The following is an 18,248-nucleotide window of genomic DNA, read 5'->3' as shown; positions in this document are numbered from 1 at the left end:
GCTAGCGTGTCTTACCATTCTGCATTACTAATGAGGAGTGGGATTTATAGCATTAGTTGTGTGTGGGTGGGCTTTGGGGGGGGGGGGGGGGAGTCTATTTTATTACAAAAACATAAGTCGGTCATTTAATCGCCATTGCATGTCTCGAGGTGGTTTATGCGTCTTATAATTTTAGTTTTCCAAAAAGTTGTATGAATCGCTAACCCCTACAGGAACTATTTTCACATTTGCATTCTTTTTAATGATCACACCATTTTATCTATTTTATTGTATCATTTAGCATAATAAAGGGATACAAAGCCAAATTGATATCTGTCTTGGATTAATTATTTCTCGACCTCTTACTTAATTTACTTTTATGTATTGCTATTCTACCTCTTCATCATCTACTTTTAGATTTGACTAAATAATGGAAAAAGGTCGAGTATAAGAGCTACAATGCCTATTAGTTTAATACATCGTTCTTACCGATACTATACTACCAGACGATAGATACATATATTGCGTGCAATTGGGTTGACTTATTGGTCATATTATAAAATTCGGTATATGGAGAATGATGAAAGAATGGAGAATAAAATGGACCAATGAGGAATTGCTGCTTAATTTAAAGAGTTTATAGGGATTTAAAAAGGGTGTGTGGAGATTCATGGAACAACTTTTGTTTTCCCTTTTTTTAGCATAAAACTAAAATTTATATAAATTTAAAACACAAAATGGTAAATAAAATAAATAAAACGCACATTAAAGAGTTAATAAAACTTGACAAATGATGATAACAAAGAAGTGATCATTTATTATAAGTATGCAAATTATAGGATATTATCACACCTCTCAAAGTATAAAATTATCGCTCATTTTTACCCTGGTTGTTCCTTAATCTAGGGTATTTATAGTACAAGAGGGGAATATTTGTGGGGTCCTCTCCAACCGAATTGATGTTAACACCTCTTCTCCTATTGTTGAACATTTTCCAACATTCCTTTTGTCTCCTTCAATGTCACCAACGTAGTCCCATGCTATAGCCGTCTTGTTTGTAGAAAGAGGTTAGTGAGAATTTTCTACAACATACTCACCCGAGTTTCATTTAAAGAAGGAAATGGAGGAAAAATAAGGGATGAAAAAAATATACTGTGTTCCCGAGTTTCATTTAAGAAAGGAAAAGAAAGGAAAATTTAAAAATGATGTTCCCGAGTTTCATTAAAAGAAAGAAAAGGAGGGGATGAGAGAGAAAATGATGAGTAAAATAATAGGATTTGTATCTTTCCAAATTGAAAAGATTTGAAAGAAAAGAAAATTAAAAAGAAAGAGGTGATGTCAAAAGAAAAGATAAGAAGAGAAAACTTTCTTTCCTTGCTTTTCTTTTCATAAATGAACTCGGGAACACAGACACCAAATTTCAGGATTTTTCTATTTCGAATACATTTGGTGGCCGGGGACGATCTCTTACACCACTCTCTTGCACAAAATAATCGAACACTCGTTTTCAATAACCATTCAAAGCTTGTTGGTTTCCAGTGTCCATATCTTCATAAAAGTTTTTGTCTAACACCACTTCTTGTTGGTAGTTCTATGGCCTTACCCTTCTCCTAATACTCGATCCAAAATCAAAATTTAGTTGTTCCATTACGTTGAAATTATTTGTAGAGTAGAAAATATTAGAGTGTGGAGTATTACTTTTTGGTATGAAAATGAACGAGGATAAGATTATTTACTATTGTTATTAATATTATTCACGATAATATTACTGTTAAAGCGACCAAATACTCAACGTATCATTGGGGTTCACGTACCCAATTCTCTTGCTCGATGATATGATCAAAACTGAGCTAATGGCGCCAATGTTCCCGACTAACCCGAAGCCCCTACCCGAAGAACGCTCGAGTTATCCTTAACATTTATTTATCGTAATTGTGATACTTAGGGCTGCAAGCGAACCGGATGTTTGGTTGGAAGTTCGTTTATGTTCTTCCATTTAATAAACGAACCGGGCACAGACAAAAAAAATTTTGTTCGGTAAGCTTAACGGACGAACACGGACAAAGGCCACCCTCGTTCGATAGTGTTCGTGAACATAGATGGTTACGTCCGTCCGATTACGCTAGTTAAATAGTGTTGTGTATGTTGGAATTCCTTGTAAAATGAAGAATTTGAAGATTGCTTCTTGTGAAATACTAGAAGTCTGTAGATTTTGAACTTCAAAACATTATTTTTATATGATTATGTGTTTGGTTATCATGCTAAGTGTTGAATATTTTTAGATATCATGTGGTGTAATGTTCATTAGTGTTTATGCTAAGTATTTTTATAAGCTTATCTTTGCTTGTCCATTAACATTTATTATTAGTGTCCATCGTTGTTTGTTTGTCCATTAGTGTCCGACTGGCCGTTAGTATTCGACTGTCTATTAGTGCCCGTTAGCGTCCGTTTACAAGACTCATAAATAGACACAGACAAACTCAATTTCTTAATGAACGCCGTTTTTTCAGAAAAAACTTTGTGCAAGGTATCGTTAATGATTGATAGGTTACGTAACTTGTTTCGTATCTGTCTCTCTCTCTCACCTCAGTAAAGCTGCTGCTTCCGTGCTCTGGTTTTAGAGAGAAATATACATCCATTATTGGTTTCTTTCATCATGTAATAAATCAATCTCCATATGTACGTTTTCTCACTTTATTTAATTAATTCATTCTTAGATCATCATCACCTCCAATCCAATTCAATGGATCTAATTTCACTTCATCAACTCAAATCATTAATTAATCGATTTATTTTATATTTGCAGTCAAGTATGGATCTAGATCAGAAGCGATCCAGGTCGGTTGACCGAGTCGACTCGCCCGAGTCGACTCGGACGTGTCCGTTTCCGGACGAGGTTCTGGAACCAGTCCTCTCGCTGATCGATTCTCACAAGGATCGGAGCTCGGTGTCGTTGGTCTGTAAGGACTGGTACCACGCCGAGCGGTGGAGCAGGCGCCACGTGTTCATCGGAAACTGTTACTCGGTGTCGCCGGAGATTGTGGCCGGAAGGTTCCCGAAGATCCGGAGCGTGACGTTGAAAGGCAAACCTAGGTTTTCGGATTTCAATCTGGTTCCCGAGGATTGGGGCGCTGATGTGCATCCGTGGCTGAGTGTTCTCGCCGAGGCGTATCCGTTCCTCGAGGAGCTTCGGTTGAAACGGATGGCGGTTAGTGACGAGAGCTTGGAGTTTTTAGCGATGAATTTTACCGAGTTTAAGGCCTTGTCGCTTTTGAGTTGCGATGGATTTAGTACTGAGGGATTGAAAGCTATTGCCACACATTGCAGGTAACATCTCTAATCAGTTGTTTATATTAGATCAGTTGAATTTAGCTTCCCCTACCGAAAATTTAGCTATAGGAAAGCATTATATATGAATTATCTACATTTGAGGCATAAAAACCATCTGTGTACGAAAGGTGCGCACCACTTTTTTGCCTGAAAATCGTGCCTCACCTGCGCCTTTTGAACTTTGGTCACCTTGAGTAGCCAAAAGCGATGAGCCAGGGCTGCGCCTTAGGTCGCAACACGCCTCTTTTATTTTATTTTATTTTATTTATAAACCAGGCTAACTGCTTTACATGAAGCTGAATTAAAATTAAACACACTCAATTTCCTTTAAATTCTTTATTTGCCCATGAAGTTCAAATTACATAGAGGTTACCTATATAATAAAATTGTATAATGAGTTTTTACTATATAAATTTTGGTTGTTCAAGAATTAAGTCAATGCATTATAGTGAATATTATCTATAGGCCTGTATACAAACCGAATATTTAGTGAATCGTTTGGTAGGAAATTCTTTTATCTAATAAGCGAATGAAAATGAACAAAAACTTTTGATCATTTAGTTAAAAGTTAATACGAATGAACATGAACATATGTCTTGTTCGTTTATTTATGTTCGTGAACAGTCGTTCATTTAAATTCGTTTAGGTTTGTTCGTTTAAGTATGTTAGTTTACATTTGTTTAAGTTTGTTCGTTTACGTCTGTTAATATATTTATTTAAATTCTTAAGCCCATTACAATTTTGGTCTGGTTTAAGAACCTTTTAGGCCCGACACATTGTTGTTCACATCTACTTTTAATTGGTTTTAGCTCGGTTATGTCAGTTCATTTACGTTTGTGAACTGTTTGTTTATACCATTACGAACAAACACGAACAAGAAATTCCCGTTTGTTTAATTGCTTGTGTTCAATGGTATGTTAGGTTAAAGTTAAATGAACAAACGCAAACACCCTTCGTTCGTGTTTGTGAAATGTTCGTTTATTCTCATTTATGTTAGTTTGTTAACTGTTCGTTTCGTTTATGCTGTTAACGAACAAACACAGACATGCTCGTTTAATTAACGAACAAACATGAACAAGAAAATCAGGTTCGCTTAATGGCTTGTGTTCGACCGTTTGTTTGGTTAAAGTTTAACTGAACAAACATGAACACAAACACCTCTGTTCATGTTTGTTTGGTTCCCTTACACGGCTAATTATCTAGATTAAATTATTAATATTATATTGGTTTTAGCTCAGTTATGTTCCTTCAGCTATGTTCAGTTATATTCGTTAATGAACTGCTCGCTAATACTAAAGGGACAAACACGAACACTTTCATTTTCTTAACGAACACGAACAAGAAAATACCGTTCATTTAATTGCTTGTGTGTCGATCGTTTGTTCCATTAAAGTTAAACGAACAAACACAACTAGCTCCATTCTTTTACAGGCCTAATTATCCAGATAAAATTGTTAATGTTATATTTTTTTTTTGTAGAAACTTAACAGAGCTAGACATACAAGAAAACGGGATCGATGATCTAGGTGGCGATTGGTTAAGTTGCTTCCCTGAAACCTTAACCACATTACAAGTGCTAAATTTTGCGAGCTTAAACAGTGAAGTCAGTTTCAACGCTCTCGAAAAGCTCGTTACACGGTGCAAATCGTTACGGGTTTTGAAAGTCAACCGAAACATTAATTTAGATCAGTTACAAAAGCTTCTTTTGCGGGCCCCACAGTTGACTGAACTTGGCACTGGAACCTTTACCCAAGATCTTGTAACCCGCCCCGTTGCTGACCTGGAAACTACATTTGGAAACTGTAAAAGCCTGCTAACCATCTCCGGTTTATGGGATATTAATTCGGTTTATCTGCCCGTTATTTATCCCGCATGTGCGGGTCTCAGTTTCTTAAACCTGAGTTGTGCAGCGTTACGTAGCTTTGAGCTAGCGATGGTTCTAATGCACTGCAAAAGTGTGCGGCGACTTTGGGTAACTATTTGTCAAATTAAACCCGAGTTTTAGGGGTGTGCATGAAACCGAAAATAACCGATCCTTAACTGAAAAAACTGAACCTAAATAACCGAATCCAAACTAAATTTTTCGGTTTGGTTTTGGTTTTAGTTTTTGTTTTGCATGTAATTAAAATAGAAAAACCAAACAGAACCGAATTTATGGGTTTTCATTTTTAGTTTTGGATTTAAGAAATTCATAAGTTTTTTATAAATAGTGTTACCCAAATATGTACCACAAATGTATAATAATTAATTAATAACTAACTAACAAAAATACTTACACCCAAATTCATTATTTTGGGCCAATTTTTTCCGGTCCAAATGTTAAAAACGAAACTGAACGGGGTCAAACAAATAACTGATAAAACCGAAACTGACGGTTCGGCTTTATGTTTACGTAAAAACTGAACTTTTGGTTCGGCTTTGGTTTTGGTTTTGCAAGAAATTAAAACCTAACTGAACTGAGTTTATGGGTTTTCATTTTTAACTTTGATTTTTAGTATTTATAAGCATTTAATAAATTAAATATTTGGGCTCAAATGTTAAAAAATTAAAAAGTGAACGGTTTTTAAATACTCAAAAACCAAATTTTTGGTTCAGTTTGAGCCCAAAACCGACCCGTCCTAGGGCGGTTCAAAAAAAGTTGTGGCTCGTGACTCCCTCGAAAATAGCTCGCTTGAAAAAAGCTCGAATTGTAAATGAGCCGAGGCTGCTTGTATTCAAATCGAGCCAAGCCTGAGCATTCGAGCTCGAGCCAAGCCTGCTCAGTTTATATTCGAGCAGGGCTTGAGCTGGCCCTGGCTCGGCTTGGTTCGTGAACAGCCCTAACCCATGTACACTCCTACTGACTTACACATTTTGCATCAACATGTGTACTCGAATAAACTAATTAAACTATTACAATTTTATCTATCTGCAGGTTCTTGATACTGTAGGGGATACGGGTTTAGAAGCGGTTGGGTCATGGTGCCCCTTACTAGAAGAACTCCGGGTCTTTCCGGCTGACCCATTTGACCAGGAGGAAGTTGCAGGCGTGACCGAATCAGGTCTCATCTCGGTCTCTCAGGGCTGCCCGAAACTGCATTACATCCTTTACTTTTGCCATCAAATGACGAACGCTGCTGTTGCAACTGTGGTTCAAAACTGCCCAGGTTTCACCCACTTCCGCCTCTGCATAATGAACCTTGGTCAACCTGATTACCTGACAAACGAACCCATGGACGAGGCTTTTGGTGCTGTAGTCAGGACCTGCCCGAACCTTCAAAGGCTTGCCGTTTCCGGCCTTTTGACCGATTTGACCTTTGAGTATATTGGAAAATACGCAAAAAACTTGGAAATCTTGTCCGTTGCTTTCGCAGGAAGTAGTGATTTGGGGTTGAAGTATGTGCTTGGGGGCTGCCCTAGACTAAGGAAGTTAGAGATACGAGACTGCCCGTTTGGAAATGCTGCTTTGCTGTCGGGTTTGACCAAATATGAGTCAATGAGGTCGCTTTGGATGTCGGCTTGTAACTTGACCATGAACGGGTGTCGGGTGTTGGCTAAAGAGATGCCGAGGTTGAATGTTGAAGTTATGAAGGATGAAGACAGTGAAGACAGCCAGGCTCATAAAGTGTACATCTATCGAACTGTGGCTGGACCGCGAAGAGATGCCCCACCATTTGTCTTGACCCTTTGAGTCCAACAAAAATGACATGCTTGAACAACTTGTACTTTGTTAAAATAATGTTCTTATATTGTAACTTTTAATCAAATTAGTCCCCACCGTCGAGGTATACAATGTTCTCGGTTTGGTCAAAAGTTTGACCATGCGGGTGTGAGTCGGCTCGATGATGTTGATTTGGGGTAGTCATGTTTTGTTTTTTCTTTTTTGGTTCACTTGGACAAATTTAGCATCTTGCTGTGTAGTTAAAACTTTGATACTCAAGTGTAGTAAAAGTTTGAATTGTTTTGTTGTGAATCCAGGTGATTTATACATGTTTCATAAGGTTGTTGAATCTAATAACTTTGTAAGTTGATACATCACATCTGTACTTTCACATCCGTTGTGTTATGAATTCACACCACGAACAACGAAATTGAACCAATCTAACGATCATTGTTATTGATGACCCTGGATTGAAAACGAAGTCAGTAAAACCCTAATCAGATGTTAACAAACTCATCTTTGAAACTGTCACGAATGGTCCCTCATCTTCAACACATTAATCACATCACACCTGAACACTTAACACAGCTCAACTTTGCTAATTGTCACGTTGACTTAGTCAATTTTGACTTTCTTTAACAATTCTCCACCTATAGTCACAATTGACCTTAACCAACACCCAAAGGATATACTCAAATTTTGGACATGGTAGAGCTTTTGTAAACATGTCTTCCATGCTGATCCGGATATCTTGAAATATTTGACTATTTGAACCTATAGTAGTTTATTATTCCATTCAATAAAGGTTACAATATATAGAGATAAATGAGCCCGTGAACTCGATACTCAAACCCTAGATAAAATAACTTCCAATATTATCACCTTTCATAAACGCATAATGAGTTGTTTTTTTAAGTTAATTTATATTTGGATGTGGCACTTCTGGTTGACCAACAAATGACCAATGAAGTTTGGTGTTAAATCTATTTTTGTTTCAACAGCTGGTTTTAAATTTATTAACTTTATATTTGTGTTAAATCTTTAATAATGAGATATGTCAACATATTCTTACATATCATACTCAGAGATCATTCAAGTTTAATATGGACTTAACAACCACAATATAACAATTAGTTCCAAGTTCTTACACACGATATTAAATACACAAATTACATAGATAATGATGTACATGAACAACAATCCAAACGTACAACTTATGAATACAGTACGGCTTTGGTACTACTATACTTATTCTTTTTATTATTCTTTTATTTATTTATTTATTTATTTTTGGTATAATTAAAAAATAAACCATTAGAACTTACGATGATGAACGTATCAGTGGTCGTCGGTAATCCTTTTCTTACTATCAGTGGTCGTCGGTAATCCTTTTTTCATCCAGATTCCTTGCTCGTTGCAAGGGAAAAGCGTCAGTCTCGGGCATTTAACTTTCTCTAAAGATATCAATTTCGGGAACAGAGTTTGCAATTCTCTCCATTCCATGTTCAGTTCCTCCAAGTACTTTAAAAGCAATATCTCAACATTCCATGTTTCAGGGGGCAGTGTTTCGTCAGACTGAAGATCAATGTGGTCATATTGACCGAGGTCCGAGAAATTTCCACCACGAATGTATAGTTTCTTTAGCCCTTTAAATTTGCCTGCCGTTAGCCAAGCTTGTGTTTCACGGTGCGGGAAACACTTAAGGTCCAGTTTTTCAAGTCGCGAACCCAATGTAGAAGTGTTGAAAGCATCCATTCTTCTCAAAGATCCCTCTACCCATTTTTTCTTATGTACAAGTCTCTTAATTTTGGATGCAATACTTACCTTCTTCTTTCCAGCATCTTCTTTTGGCGTGTTCGTTTGAGGCTTGGAGTCATCGCCAACATCTTGTTTTGACGTGCTCGTTTGGGGCTTGGGCTTGTCGCCATCTTGTTCTGACGTGCTCGTTTGGAACTTGGGCTTGTCGCCATCATCTTGTTTTAACGTGCTCGTTTGGAGCTTGAGCTTGTCACCAACATCTTGTTTTGACGTGCTCGTTTGGGGCTTGGGGTTGTCGCCAGCATCTTGTTTTGACGTGCTCGTTTGGAGCTTCGGCTTGTCGCCAGCATCTTGTTTTGACGTGCTCGTTTGGAGCTTGTGCTTGTCGCCAGCATCTTGTTTTAACGTGCTTGTTTGGGGCTTGGACTCATCGCCAGCACCTTGTTTTGATGTGTTTGTATGGGGCTTGAACTCATCACCACCCCACAAGATTGTTAGCTTACGAAGCGCTTCAAGCCTTTGTAAGGCATCAAGATGTATTTCTTGAGGGAAGTCTTTCATGTGTGTGTACATGCTAAGCTTTCTCAAGTATACTAGTTTTTTTAAATCATGGAGGGTACATATGCCTTTCTCTAAAGAATCGACAACTAGAAACCCTTTAAGGACTTGAAGGGATTCAAGTAATGAAATCTCTTTTGGTATTTTCTTTAGCAAGTAACATACAGACATATCCAGATGTGTTAAAATCTTGAGTGAACCAATGGTTTTCGGAATTGTCTCAAGATCGTGACAAGCTCTAAGGTCGAGAATAACAAGGCTTTTGAGTTTTGAGATAGAATCTGGAAGCCTGGAAATGCTTGAAACTCCTTTAAGGCAAAAGAACCTCACATGGTTCATTTGGTCCAAGCTCTTGTCAAATTCGAACTCCTCAATCTCAATATGGTGAGCAGCCGAGCTATGCCACCTTCCAAAGAAGAGAATGTTAATGTTTTTCATCCGTAAAAACCATTCTGTCTTAAACTCGAGAATAACATCGTTAACATTAAACAACATATGAAGGTTCTCCCAAGGAATACCTTTTGATAGCCCACTACCCACCAAACACACCTTATGAGACTTTGTGGTAATCTTCCTTTTACGGTAAAAATAGTGTTTTATACTTTTATTAACGGGTTCTATGTTGGGATAGCTGGGGTCTTGTAGAAGAGCAGTGAATTGACACCGGTTCCCATTCGGATCAACAAAACTAATTGGTTCTGATATCGGTTCCCCTTTTGCGTTGAAGAAATCAAAAAACTCTCTTGGTTCACCAAGGGGATGGACATCTGGCAAATCTTTTGGGCTTTCTATCTCATCAAATTTCCCCAAATTTTTTGGGTTACCATACTCATCAAAATCAAAGAAGTTTACCTTGTCAGCAATCATAACCAATGCAGCACGAACCATGGGGTTCATTTTACAAGTGGGAACATAACGGCCATAACTTCTAGAGACAGGCTCAATGAAATCATTGTCCATAAGCTCTTCGAAGAACCTATTGGCACACTCCTCAACGTCATGATCCTGAGTGATAGGAATAAGCCCTTCTCCAATCCACCAGTAAATCATTGACCTTCTACTTATGATTGCCTTTTCCGGAAACACCGAAAAACAAAGCAAACAAAGCTTTAATTCACGTCTGAGATTGTTAAAACGGAGATGTATAGCCTTACAAATAGGACTTTCATTGAAGAGTCTGTCATGTAACCGAGGCATTTTTTTCAGTAACTTAATGGGAATATTGTCTTTATTTTCCGCATCAGATTGCTGGTTTTTTTGCTTGTCGTTTTCATCATATGACATGTACCTTGCTGGAATCTGAAGCTTTAACTTGGTAACTGTTTTCTTAAGATCTTTGAGTTCCCTTAGGTCACCCTTCTCAATTTTTAACTTGTTAAAACGTTCATTGGCTATTTCGGTATCCTCCTTAATCTTTTTCCCATGCTCACCAAGTTTAGGACAAATTCTCTCAACAATTTTTATTTCTAGATCTATCAAGTTTTGCAGATGCATTCGATCCTCGTTACTGGCTGTCTCACCTGAGGGAGTCTTCTTGTCTTGCTTGTTGGCATCCGAGTTAGCGATCTGAGAGGTAGAAGGTTCATCAGTTAGCATTAGATTGCCATGCTTGTCGGTTTGTTGGTCAGTGTTGGCAGTGTGGGTACTTTGATCTGTGGCTTGCTTAGTGTCACTGTCGGCAGTTGGTTGATTAGTTTGATCAACAGTGTTAGAATCTTGATTCGAGGTTGCAACGTTAGTGGTGGAACTTTTTGGTGAGCCATGAGTGGCGTCGGCGTTGGGTTGGTTATTGGTATTTGAATCTGGTATTTGATTCCCATGGTCATCCTTGTTGGTGTCTAGCTCATTGGAGACAGTTTGGGCACTATCATTTGTGGCTTTCTTATCGTCCCTATCATCGGTCGGAGGATTAGTTTGATCAACAGTGTTAGAATCTTGATTCGAGGTTGCAACGGTAGTGGTGGAACTTTTAGGTGAGCCATGAGTGGCGTCGGCGTTGGCTTGCTTGTTGGTATTTGAATCTGGTATTTGATTCCCATGGTCGTCCTTGTTGGTGTCTAGCTCATTGGAGGCAGTCTGGGTACTATCATTTGTGGCTTTCTTATCGTCCCTATCATCTGCCGGAGGATTTGTTTGCTCAACTGAGTTATCATCTTGGTTGGAGGCTGTAGCCAAAGTGGTGGAACTTTTCTGTGATTCATGATTGGCTTGCTTATTGGAACTATCCGAATCAGGGATCTGGGTGGTTGGTGAATTTTGAGATTCTTGATTGGAGATCGCTGTAGCCTGCTTACCGGCATCCGAATCATTGGTAGATATTTCAGGGGCCTGATTGGTGGAGATTTCAGGGGTGGTGGTTGTTTGCACAACAGGAGGTGATGAACTGGTTTCATTACTAGAGGTACTGGAAGCTTTTGCCGAGTCATTAGTTGTGGCTTCAAACTTAGGTGTAGAAGTGTTGTCACTCGTGCTTGTATCTGAAGTGGCTGTTTGATGGGGTTCCTGAGCAACTTTTTCCTTAGGTGATGATGATTTATCGGCTGCTATAAGATCGTCCTTTTTGATATCTTGATTGTCGATGGTAGTGTTAGCAGTTTGTGACATATTGCTGAAAAAGAACACATATATAGTAAAATATTTTCACATCCAACGTTTTTTAACATTAAAAAATTTTCCATAATTCTGCAATTTACATTCCTACTTATCTTCCCCTAGTGAGGTACTCTGTTGCAATGTTTTGTTTTATTCTTATTTATTGTTTAGGACATTCTATAAATATTTCATACATTTCTATGTTATTAAATTCACTCCCACCTAAGCTCACGACATCCAAATCAAGCACATGGGATAAGATTCACATTGCAATACGGTATTCCAAGTGATAGTCCAACTTTGGCAGAAAATCTCATAACAACCTGGTTACAGAGTTAGATTTATAGGAAACAAACTGTTGCAGTGACGATCATCTTAATGACGAACTAAGATCTTAGAATATAGTTACTCCAATTTTTTTTTTCTCAAATAATATATGTGCATTCTTCTCTATATCATTATGCCGTCTAATCCCAAATGCAATTAAATATTCTTCTTGCATTAAGGTACCCTAATAGTAGAGCATGCAAGTTTCGTGGTTGGTAATTCGATCACTCATATAGCTTTTTAAATTGTGCATGAATTCACTTTCAAATTAGTATTTTGTGTATACATGAAATCAATACTCAGATAATAAAGAAAGTTTTTCAAAGAAAAGAATTAATTTTATGTGAAATTTGACATGTTGAATTCGATATTGAATTTAGACCAGAAGATTCCTTTATATAGGGGTTGACCATTGCAACATTTAAGATGATAATGAATAGGCAGTTATAACTGATTAACAGCTAACAATCGCTACGAACGACATTCGGTAGTAACTTTGTTGCTACCAAAGCACATTGATCCACCACTACATCTCTGTTTCTACCAAATCATAGTTGCAATTACTAGACTGAGTTGCTGTCAACATACATTTAGTAATTATTGGGTTGCTACCAATCAGTAGCAATTTTGCTTCTAATTTCCAGTCACTTTTGGAAACCAGTTTTCACGCACCTCTTAATCATTCATTTCAATCCAGTGAGTTTTCGATGAAGTACCTTTAAGGCCAGTACTAACCAAGGTTGGGACACTTCCCCATGGACCCCACAAGGGACAGCCTCTTTATCTCCCTAACCGTAGTCTCCTCGGAACCCCATGGCACGGAAGTTGTAAATGTTTTGTATTACCGAAGTCATAATGGTGAGGGAGCGTGTACTAAACACCTCCCAATTCGTATCATATTTATTATGGCCTCTCATTTGGTGTACAAGTGAACCTCGATTACAAAAGTAGCTTGATGACACTAAAATCACTAACAAAGTCCAAGGCTTTTGGGTATACTTTAAAGGGCTTACTTACGGTGTTATCTACATCGGTTCCTTCATTAGATATTTATTAGCTATTTAAAGTTATTTGAAAACGATTTTACACTCCTAAGCCTCATTATTTCCAAACAGCTTGGTCAAGGTGTAGCATTAGCTGAATAACCCTGGATGAATCATCGATAATAGTTTGCCAATTCGTTTAACGTCTTGACCCATGTAAACTTGGTTCGTGCATCCGTTTACCTTAACCATATTTATCGTCAATCTTCATCATTACGTATAGTTGTTATCTTACTACTTGGAAGAGATGTATGAAGTGTGATTCATACTCATTTAATGTTTTTTCTATACATGACTATTTTAATCAAGTACACTACCACTTAGTTCTTTAAACAAAGGTGAAAGAGCTTGTTCAAGACTGTACGAAATTGACATGGGGGTCGGTTAAGCAAAACAACATAATATATGATATCATAAGAACCATATATTATAACCAACGTCGTTTTGGGGTCAATATCCTTATTTTATATGACTTGTTAGTAACCCACATGTACGTCTATCTTGGAGACGTATCTTTCCTTATCAAGTGGAACGGCAAGTTAGCGACAAAGAGACGTCGATACTTCTTATTCGTTGTTATCTTTTTTCTGCCCGTTAGTCTATCAACAACTTAAGGGTTCATATATATTTCTTTGAAATATTATTGGTGCATCAAAAGGGGCTTTAGAAGGCCATATGCATCCTTTAGCAAGACATTATATTTTTTTCCTCAACCCTTCCAGCTCCAAACATTACATTTGAATGTGGGATTTTTCATGGGTTCGAACCCGACCGTAATTCAATCTCATGATCTACATCCTGCTTAGGTGGTTTCTCCTTAGGAAGCACTTTTGGCATCCAACCCTTGAACGTATTAGTGACTTTCTTGATCGTTGTTGGTACCTTCAACAAATTATAGTCCTTTAGCTGGCGGTAAGGGTACCTTCATCTAGGAATCATTCTCCTCTTAGCAAACTATCTCTTGAGATACAAGTTAGTCTTATTCTAGCATTCTCGTCTTGATGAGGAACATCACACAATAAGAAACATATATATTATATGTATGTTTAATATTTTTGTATTACCGAGTTGGCAAATAATGTGAATAGCCCTTCTCTAACTTAGGCATGGTTCTCTCCCACCTTTCTCATGACTAGTCTTTTGATCTCTTGAATTCATCAATCATCGACACAATTTTGCTAAACTTTGACCAAATCTTTTACTTTAGCATTAGTAGTAGAAAGATTTTCGATTTCAAGTCATTTTAGTTCGTTCTTCTCCCGTACTTAAAAAGTCATAAAGTAAGCAAAAGAGAGCTTTTTGGTCTGTAAAACCCGTATCTCAAGGATAAGTGTCAAAAGTTCTTTATAAATTTTAGTTTCGCAAGTACTCACCAATTTGATTTATCTCATGATTCTCTATAGAAAAGTATTTTCTTTCTATCAATTTCTCTAACTAAATCATCAAAGTATTAACAGTTGATCCATATATCGATGGTACCACCGTTAAAACACGGTATCCTTCAAATATACCTATTGGCCCTTTTGATTTGCATCACATACACTATAAGGTTTAGCAGTTCTAGGTATTGCTACATTTCCTTTAAAATAGTGTTGTTTAGGGACTTTGTAGGCACTTTTGAAAGTCACCGCTTAGATTTGCAGCCTTCAACTCTAAGGCTTATAGTGGTTGGTGTGAATCTTGGATTGTGCCTTCATCTATGTCATGGTACATCTACAACCATTTTGTCCATGCTGGCCAATGTTTCCTTGTGCATGCATGCCAATATTCTTCCTAGCCCCTTGACTTGTGACGCTACACTTAGTATGCCACAATTTTTTCGGACTTAGTCTCAATTTCCTTGAATCGACTTCATCTTATACCATTTGTCATAAGGCTATTTATATAAGTTTGACGTGCGCCACTTCACTTCAGCCGAGTCAACCTACTTTTATCTTTGCGAAGATTCAAACCCCTAAAGAGGAATACAAGACTAACCGAAAGAGTAACACTTTTGAAGACAATTATACAAGTTTCTTTCAAGTTGGTTGATCCTTAGTCTCCTCTATTTATATAAATCTTCTACCAAATCAACAATATTAGGATCTATTTGCATCATGTCTCTAGAAGATTCTAGTATTTTCATTGTTTCTAAGATCATCGATGGACCTTCCACGATGTTTTCCATCTCTTATGATGTTGATATTTTAAGATTGATGTGAACTTTTTCAGAATCTTGAGCATAACGTCAGTGAAAATCCATGGAAATTAGTAATGGAACTGGTCAGACTTATTTTTATTCTTGCAGCCATAAGAAGTTTAAACTAGTCATGCTTTATTTTGTTTTTAGGAGTAGAGGAGTGGGTCAGAATCGAGGGCTTTGTTAATTCACTAGTTTTTAGGAGTCTTTTACTTGCAATCAGTTACGGAGCCCTGATATTTTTCCAATGGGTTCAGGATTTTTCGATGCCCCATTTTTTTCCAGCGTCAAAGTTTTCGGGCTTAGAAGGGTCCAGTCGGTACTTTGGTCAGAAAAATAAAATACAATATCACCATCATAGCGAAAGTACATCATCAACATTTTTTAAAATATATAGTCATATTAATTAATAAAAAATATATTACATATTATTTTTGTTCCCAGTGCATTTTCATGTTTGAAAATGATTCATAGCAATTCAATCGTGACTTTAAAAAATAACTTATTTTCAATATAACAAATGCAAGCATCATTTGTTAAAGAAATAGTTGGTCGGTCGGTCGTTGTTGTCTGGTTGAAGTCCGAAGGTAAGGCAATGGCTTAAGCCTTGAGGCAAACTGGCGTAGAGTTGAAGACAAGTAGACGACATTTGGACTTTGGTCATAGAAACAGAAATTGATCGGTCGTTCCTTTTGTTTTTATTTAATCTTTATTCATGTATTATGTTTTATTAAGAATGTTAATTGGGTTGGGTTTATTCACCAATTCTACAAATAATTTTGGGCTTCTTTATAATATATATTATTGGCCCATTTATAACAATTGCTAGTAATTTTTCTAGTTTTCTTTTTAAGCTTTCTATATTTTTTAACAAAATATTCATTACTAAAAAAAGTTTTAACTATTTTTTCATAATTAATGGGTTCAAATGTTTTTTTAAATGATGCTGGGTTCGCTCGCTGAATAAGAATGATTTCGCTCATTAATTCAATACTGTAGGTTATATATAAATCTGAAAAAAACACCGGGTTCGGCCGAACCCGGTGTCTAGTATGTGGCTCCGCCACTGCTTGCAATATGTGCATGGTCAGATAGTATTCAAGCAGGGTTACGATTCTTATTTTCGCATCGTTCTTTGTTGGTTGTATTTCCGATTCTAATTTAATCAAAAGAGTCCCATAATTTTTGTAATCAATCCGTGTGCTTTGTGAGTGTTTAATTTGCAGGTTGAAGGGGTGTGAGTCAATTTTGATCACGAATTGAAATATCACAACTACAGCCTCGAGTTCTCTTGACCGGGCTTTTTCTTGTGATAGAGGTATACTAACCAGAGGTGAAGAAAGGGAGGGCGTGCAGAAGGAACCAAGGCATGTGACTTTTGATTCGGCTTGTTTGACAAGTGAAAAGAAACCTGAAAAGCAGTAGTTTTGTTTCTTAATGGAAGAAGTCTAGTTTAATCGGAAAAGGAAAGAAGCTATGGAAAACTAGAGAAGAATGGTGATTGTACCGCCTAAGAAGGAGGTTCGATGTCCTATCTGTACCCAATTTTGACCCTATCAACTATCTGGTATGATTGGTCAAAGTTATGTTGATTATGGATGTACATGACATATTGAAGGCAAATGAACGAAGGGAGTTAGGGGTTGCACCAGATACGAAGAAATCAAAGAAAGCCCTTACTTTCTTGCAAACGGTACCTAAAGAAATGGTGTTACAAATGGCGGGTTCCATTGATCCAAAACAAGTATATGGGATGGGCTGAAAACAAGATATTTAGGAGTGGTTCGGGTGAGAATGGCTAGGCTAGCAACATTAAAGAAGTATATCAAAGGACTACACGTGAAGGAGGGTGAGTGAGCTAATGATTTTGCAACTAAACTTGCGGGGTTAGCTTCAAAGGGGAGGAGTCTCAGACGTGAGATTGAAGATTGGGAATTTGTGAGAAGGCTACTTGATTCAATGCCTAAGCCTATATATTCTCCAAATCATGGCATTAACAGAACAACGTTTCGAGTTGGATTCGATTCTCTTTGATGAATTAAGTCGTTGGAAGATTGAAAGCATACAAGGAGCGTGCAAAAGGAACCTATAAAGTGGAAGATACTCAAGAAAGTTTGTTGCTTGTGAGAAAAGAAAAAGGATAAACTGCATATATAGTTGTGAACATTGTGGCAATGGAAGTTGAAATAAGTATGTCTTTAGACGTGGCCGAGGAAGAGGACTGCGTTCCGGGATGATAAGAGTACTCAAAAAGGTAATGAACGTTTCTAAAGGGATAAAACGTTACGTGGTACAAGTGTGGTGAATTTGGTCATTACAACAACGAGTGTCCAAAATGGGAATTTAATTGAAGAGGAACCAACACTTCTGTAAATGAATGACGTCATGAACAAACAACGATTAAGAAGTGATTTTTGGTTTAATTGAGTTCATTCATGGGTTTACAGATTTCTGGTCATGGAACGAGTCAGACTTGATTTAATTCTTGCAGCAGGAGAATCTGAATGACTCAGTCACGTTTAATTTTGTCTCTAGGAGAAGCTAGCCGTGTTGGTCAAACTCATAGGCATTGTTCACTTGTTTTAAGGAGTCTTTTACGTGAAATATGTGCACGGGTCTGTAGTATTTAATTATAGTTTAGGATTGTTAATTTCACATCGTTCTTTGTTTGTTGTATTTTTTATTCTAACCCATGTGTTTTATGAGTGTTTACTATGCAATAAAGGGCCTGTACCAACTCCCAAAAACCACATCTGGCAGCCGGGAAAAGAAAACAGTGAATTTCTTACTTAAAATTGGTGTTCGTAAGCGCAACCACCTGAAAAACTAGATGTTCACAGCT

General features: G+C 37.3%; 1 protein-coding gene across 1 annotated transcript; it reads left to right on the top strand.

Moving 5' to 3' along the window:
• Positions 1 to 2,606: 2,606 nt before the first annotated feature.
• On the top strand, positions 2,607 to 7,074 carry LOC143625906 (transport inhibitor response 1-like protein Os04g0395600). The gene is made up of 4 exons (XM_077096123.1): positions 2,607 to 2,658; positions 2,786 to 3,306; positions 4,789 to 5,281; positions 6,224 to 7,074. Exons 2-4 carry the CDS (start codon positions 2,792 to 2,794, stop codon positions 6,977 to 6,979), a joined length of 1,764 nt encoding a protein of 587 aa, XP_076952238.1. The 5' UTR covers positions 2,607 to 2,658; positions 2,786 to 2,791; the 3' UTR covers positions 6,980 to 7,074.
• The last annotated feature ends 11,174 nt before the right edge of the window (positions 7,075 to 18,248 follow it).

The sequence above is a fragment of the Bidens hawaiensis genome, unplaced genomic scaffold (assembly GCF_021521415.1).
Source record: "Bidens hawaiensis isolate Kalapana, Puna unplaced genomic scaffold, B.hawaiensis_p1.1 tig00004242_1, whole genome shotgun sequence".
Classification (NCBI taxonomy): domain Eukaryota; kingdom Viridiplantae; phylum Streptophyta; class Magnoliopsida; order Asterales; family Asteraceae; genus Bidens; species Bidens hawaiensis.
This window is presented reverse-complemented; position numbering and strand designations above follow the sequence as displayed.

What these genes read in the sequence shown, in the direction of transcription:
- LOC143625906 (XM_077096123.1), top strand. Translation starts at nt 2,792, where the DNA reads ATGGATCTAGATCAGAAGCGATCCAGGTCGGTTGACCGAGTCGACTCG. An exon ending in GCTATTGCCACACATTGCAG is followed by an intron (nt 3,307 to 4,788) that starts GTAACATCTCTA and finishes TTTTTTTTGTAG; the next exon opens with AAACTTAACAGAGCTAGACA. An exon ending in AAAGTGTGCGGCGACTTTGG is followed by an intron (nt 5,282 to 6,223) that starts GTAACTATTTGT and finishes ATCTATCTGCAG; the next exon opens with GTTCTTGATACTGTAGGGGA.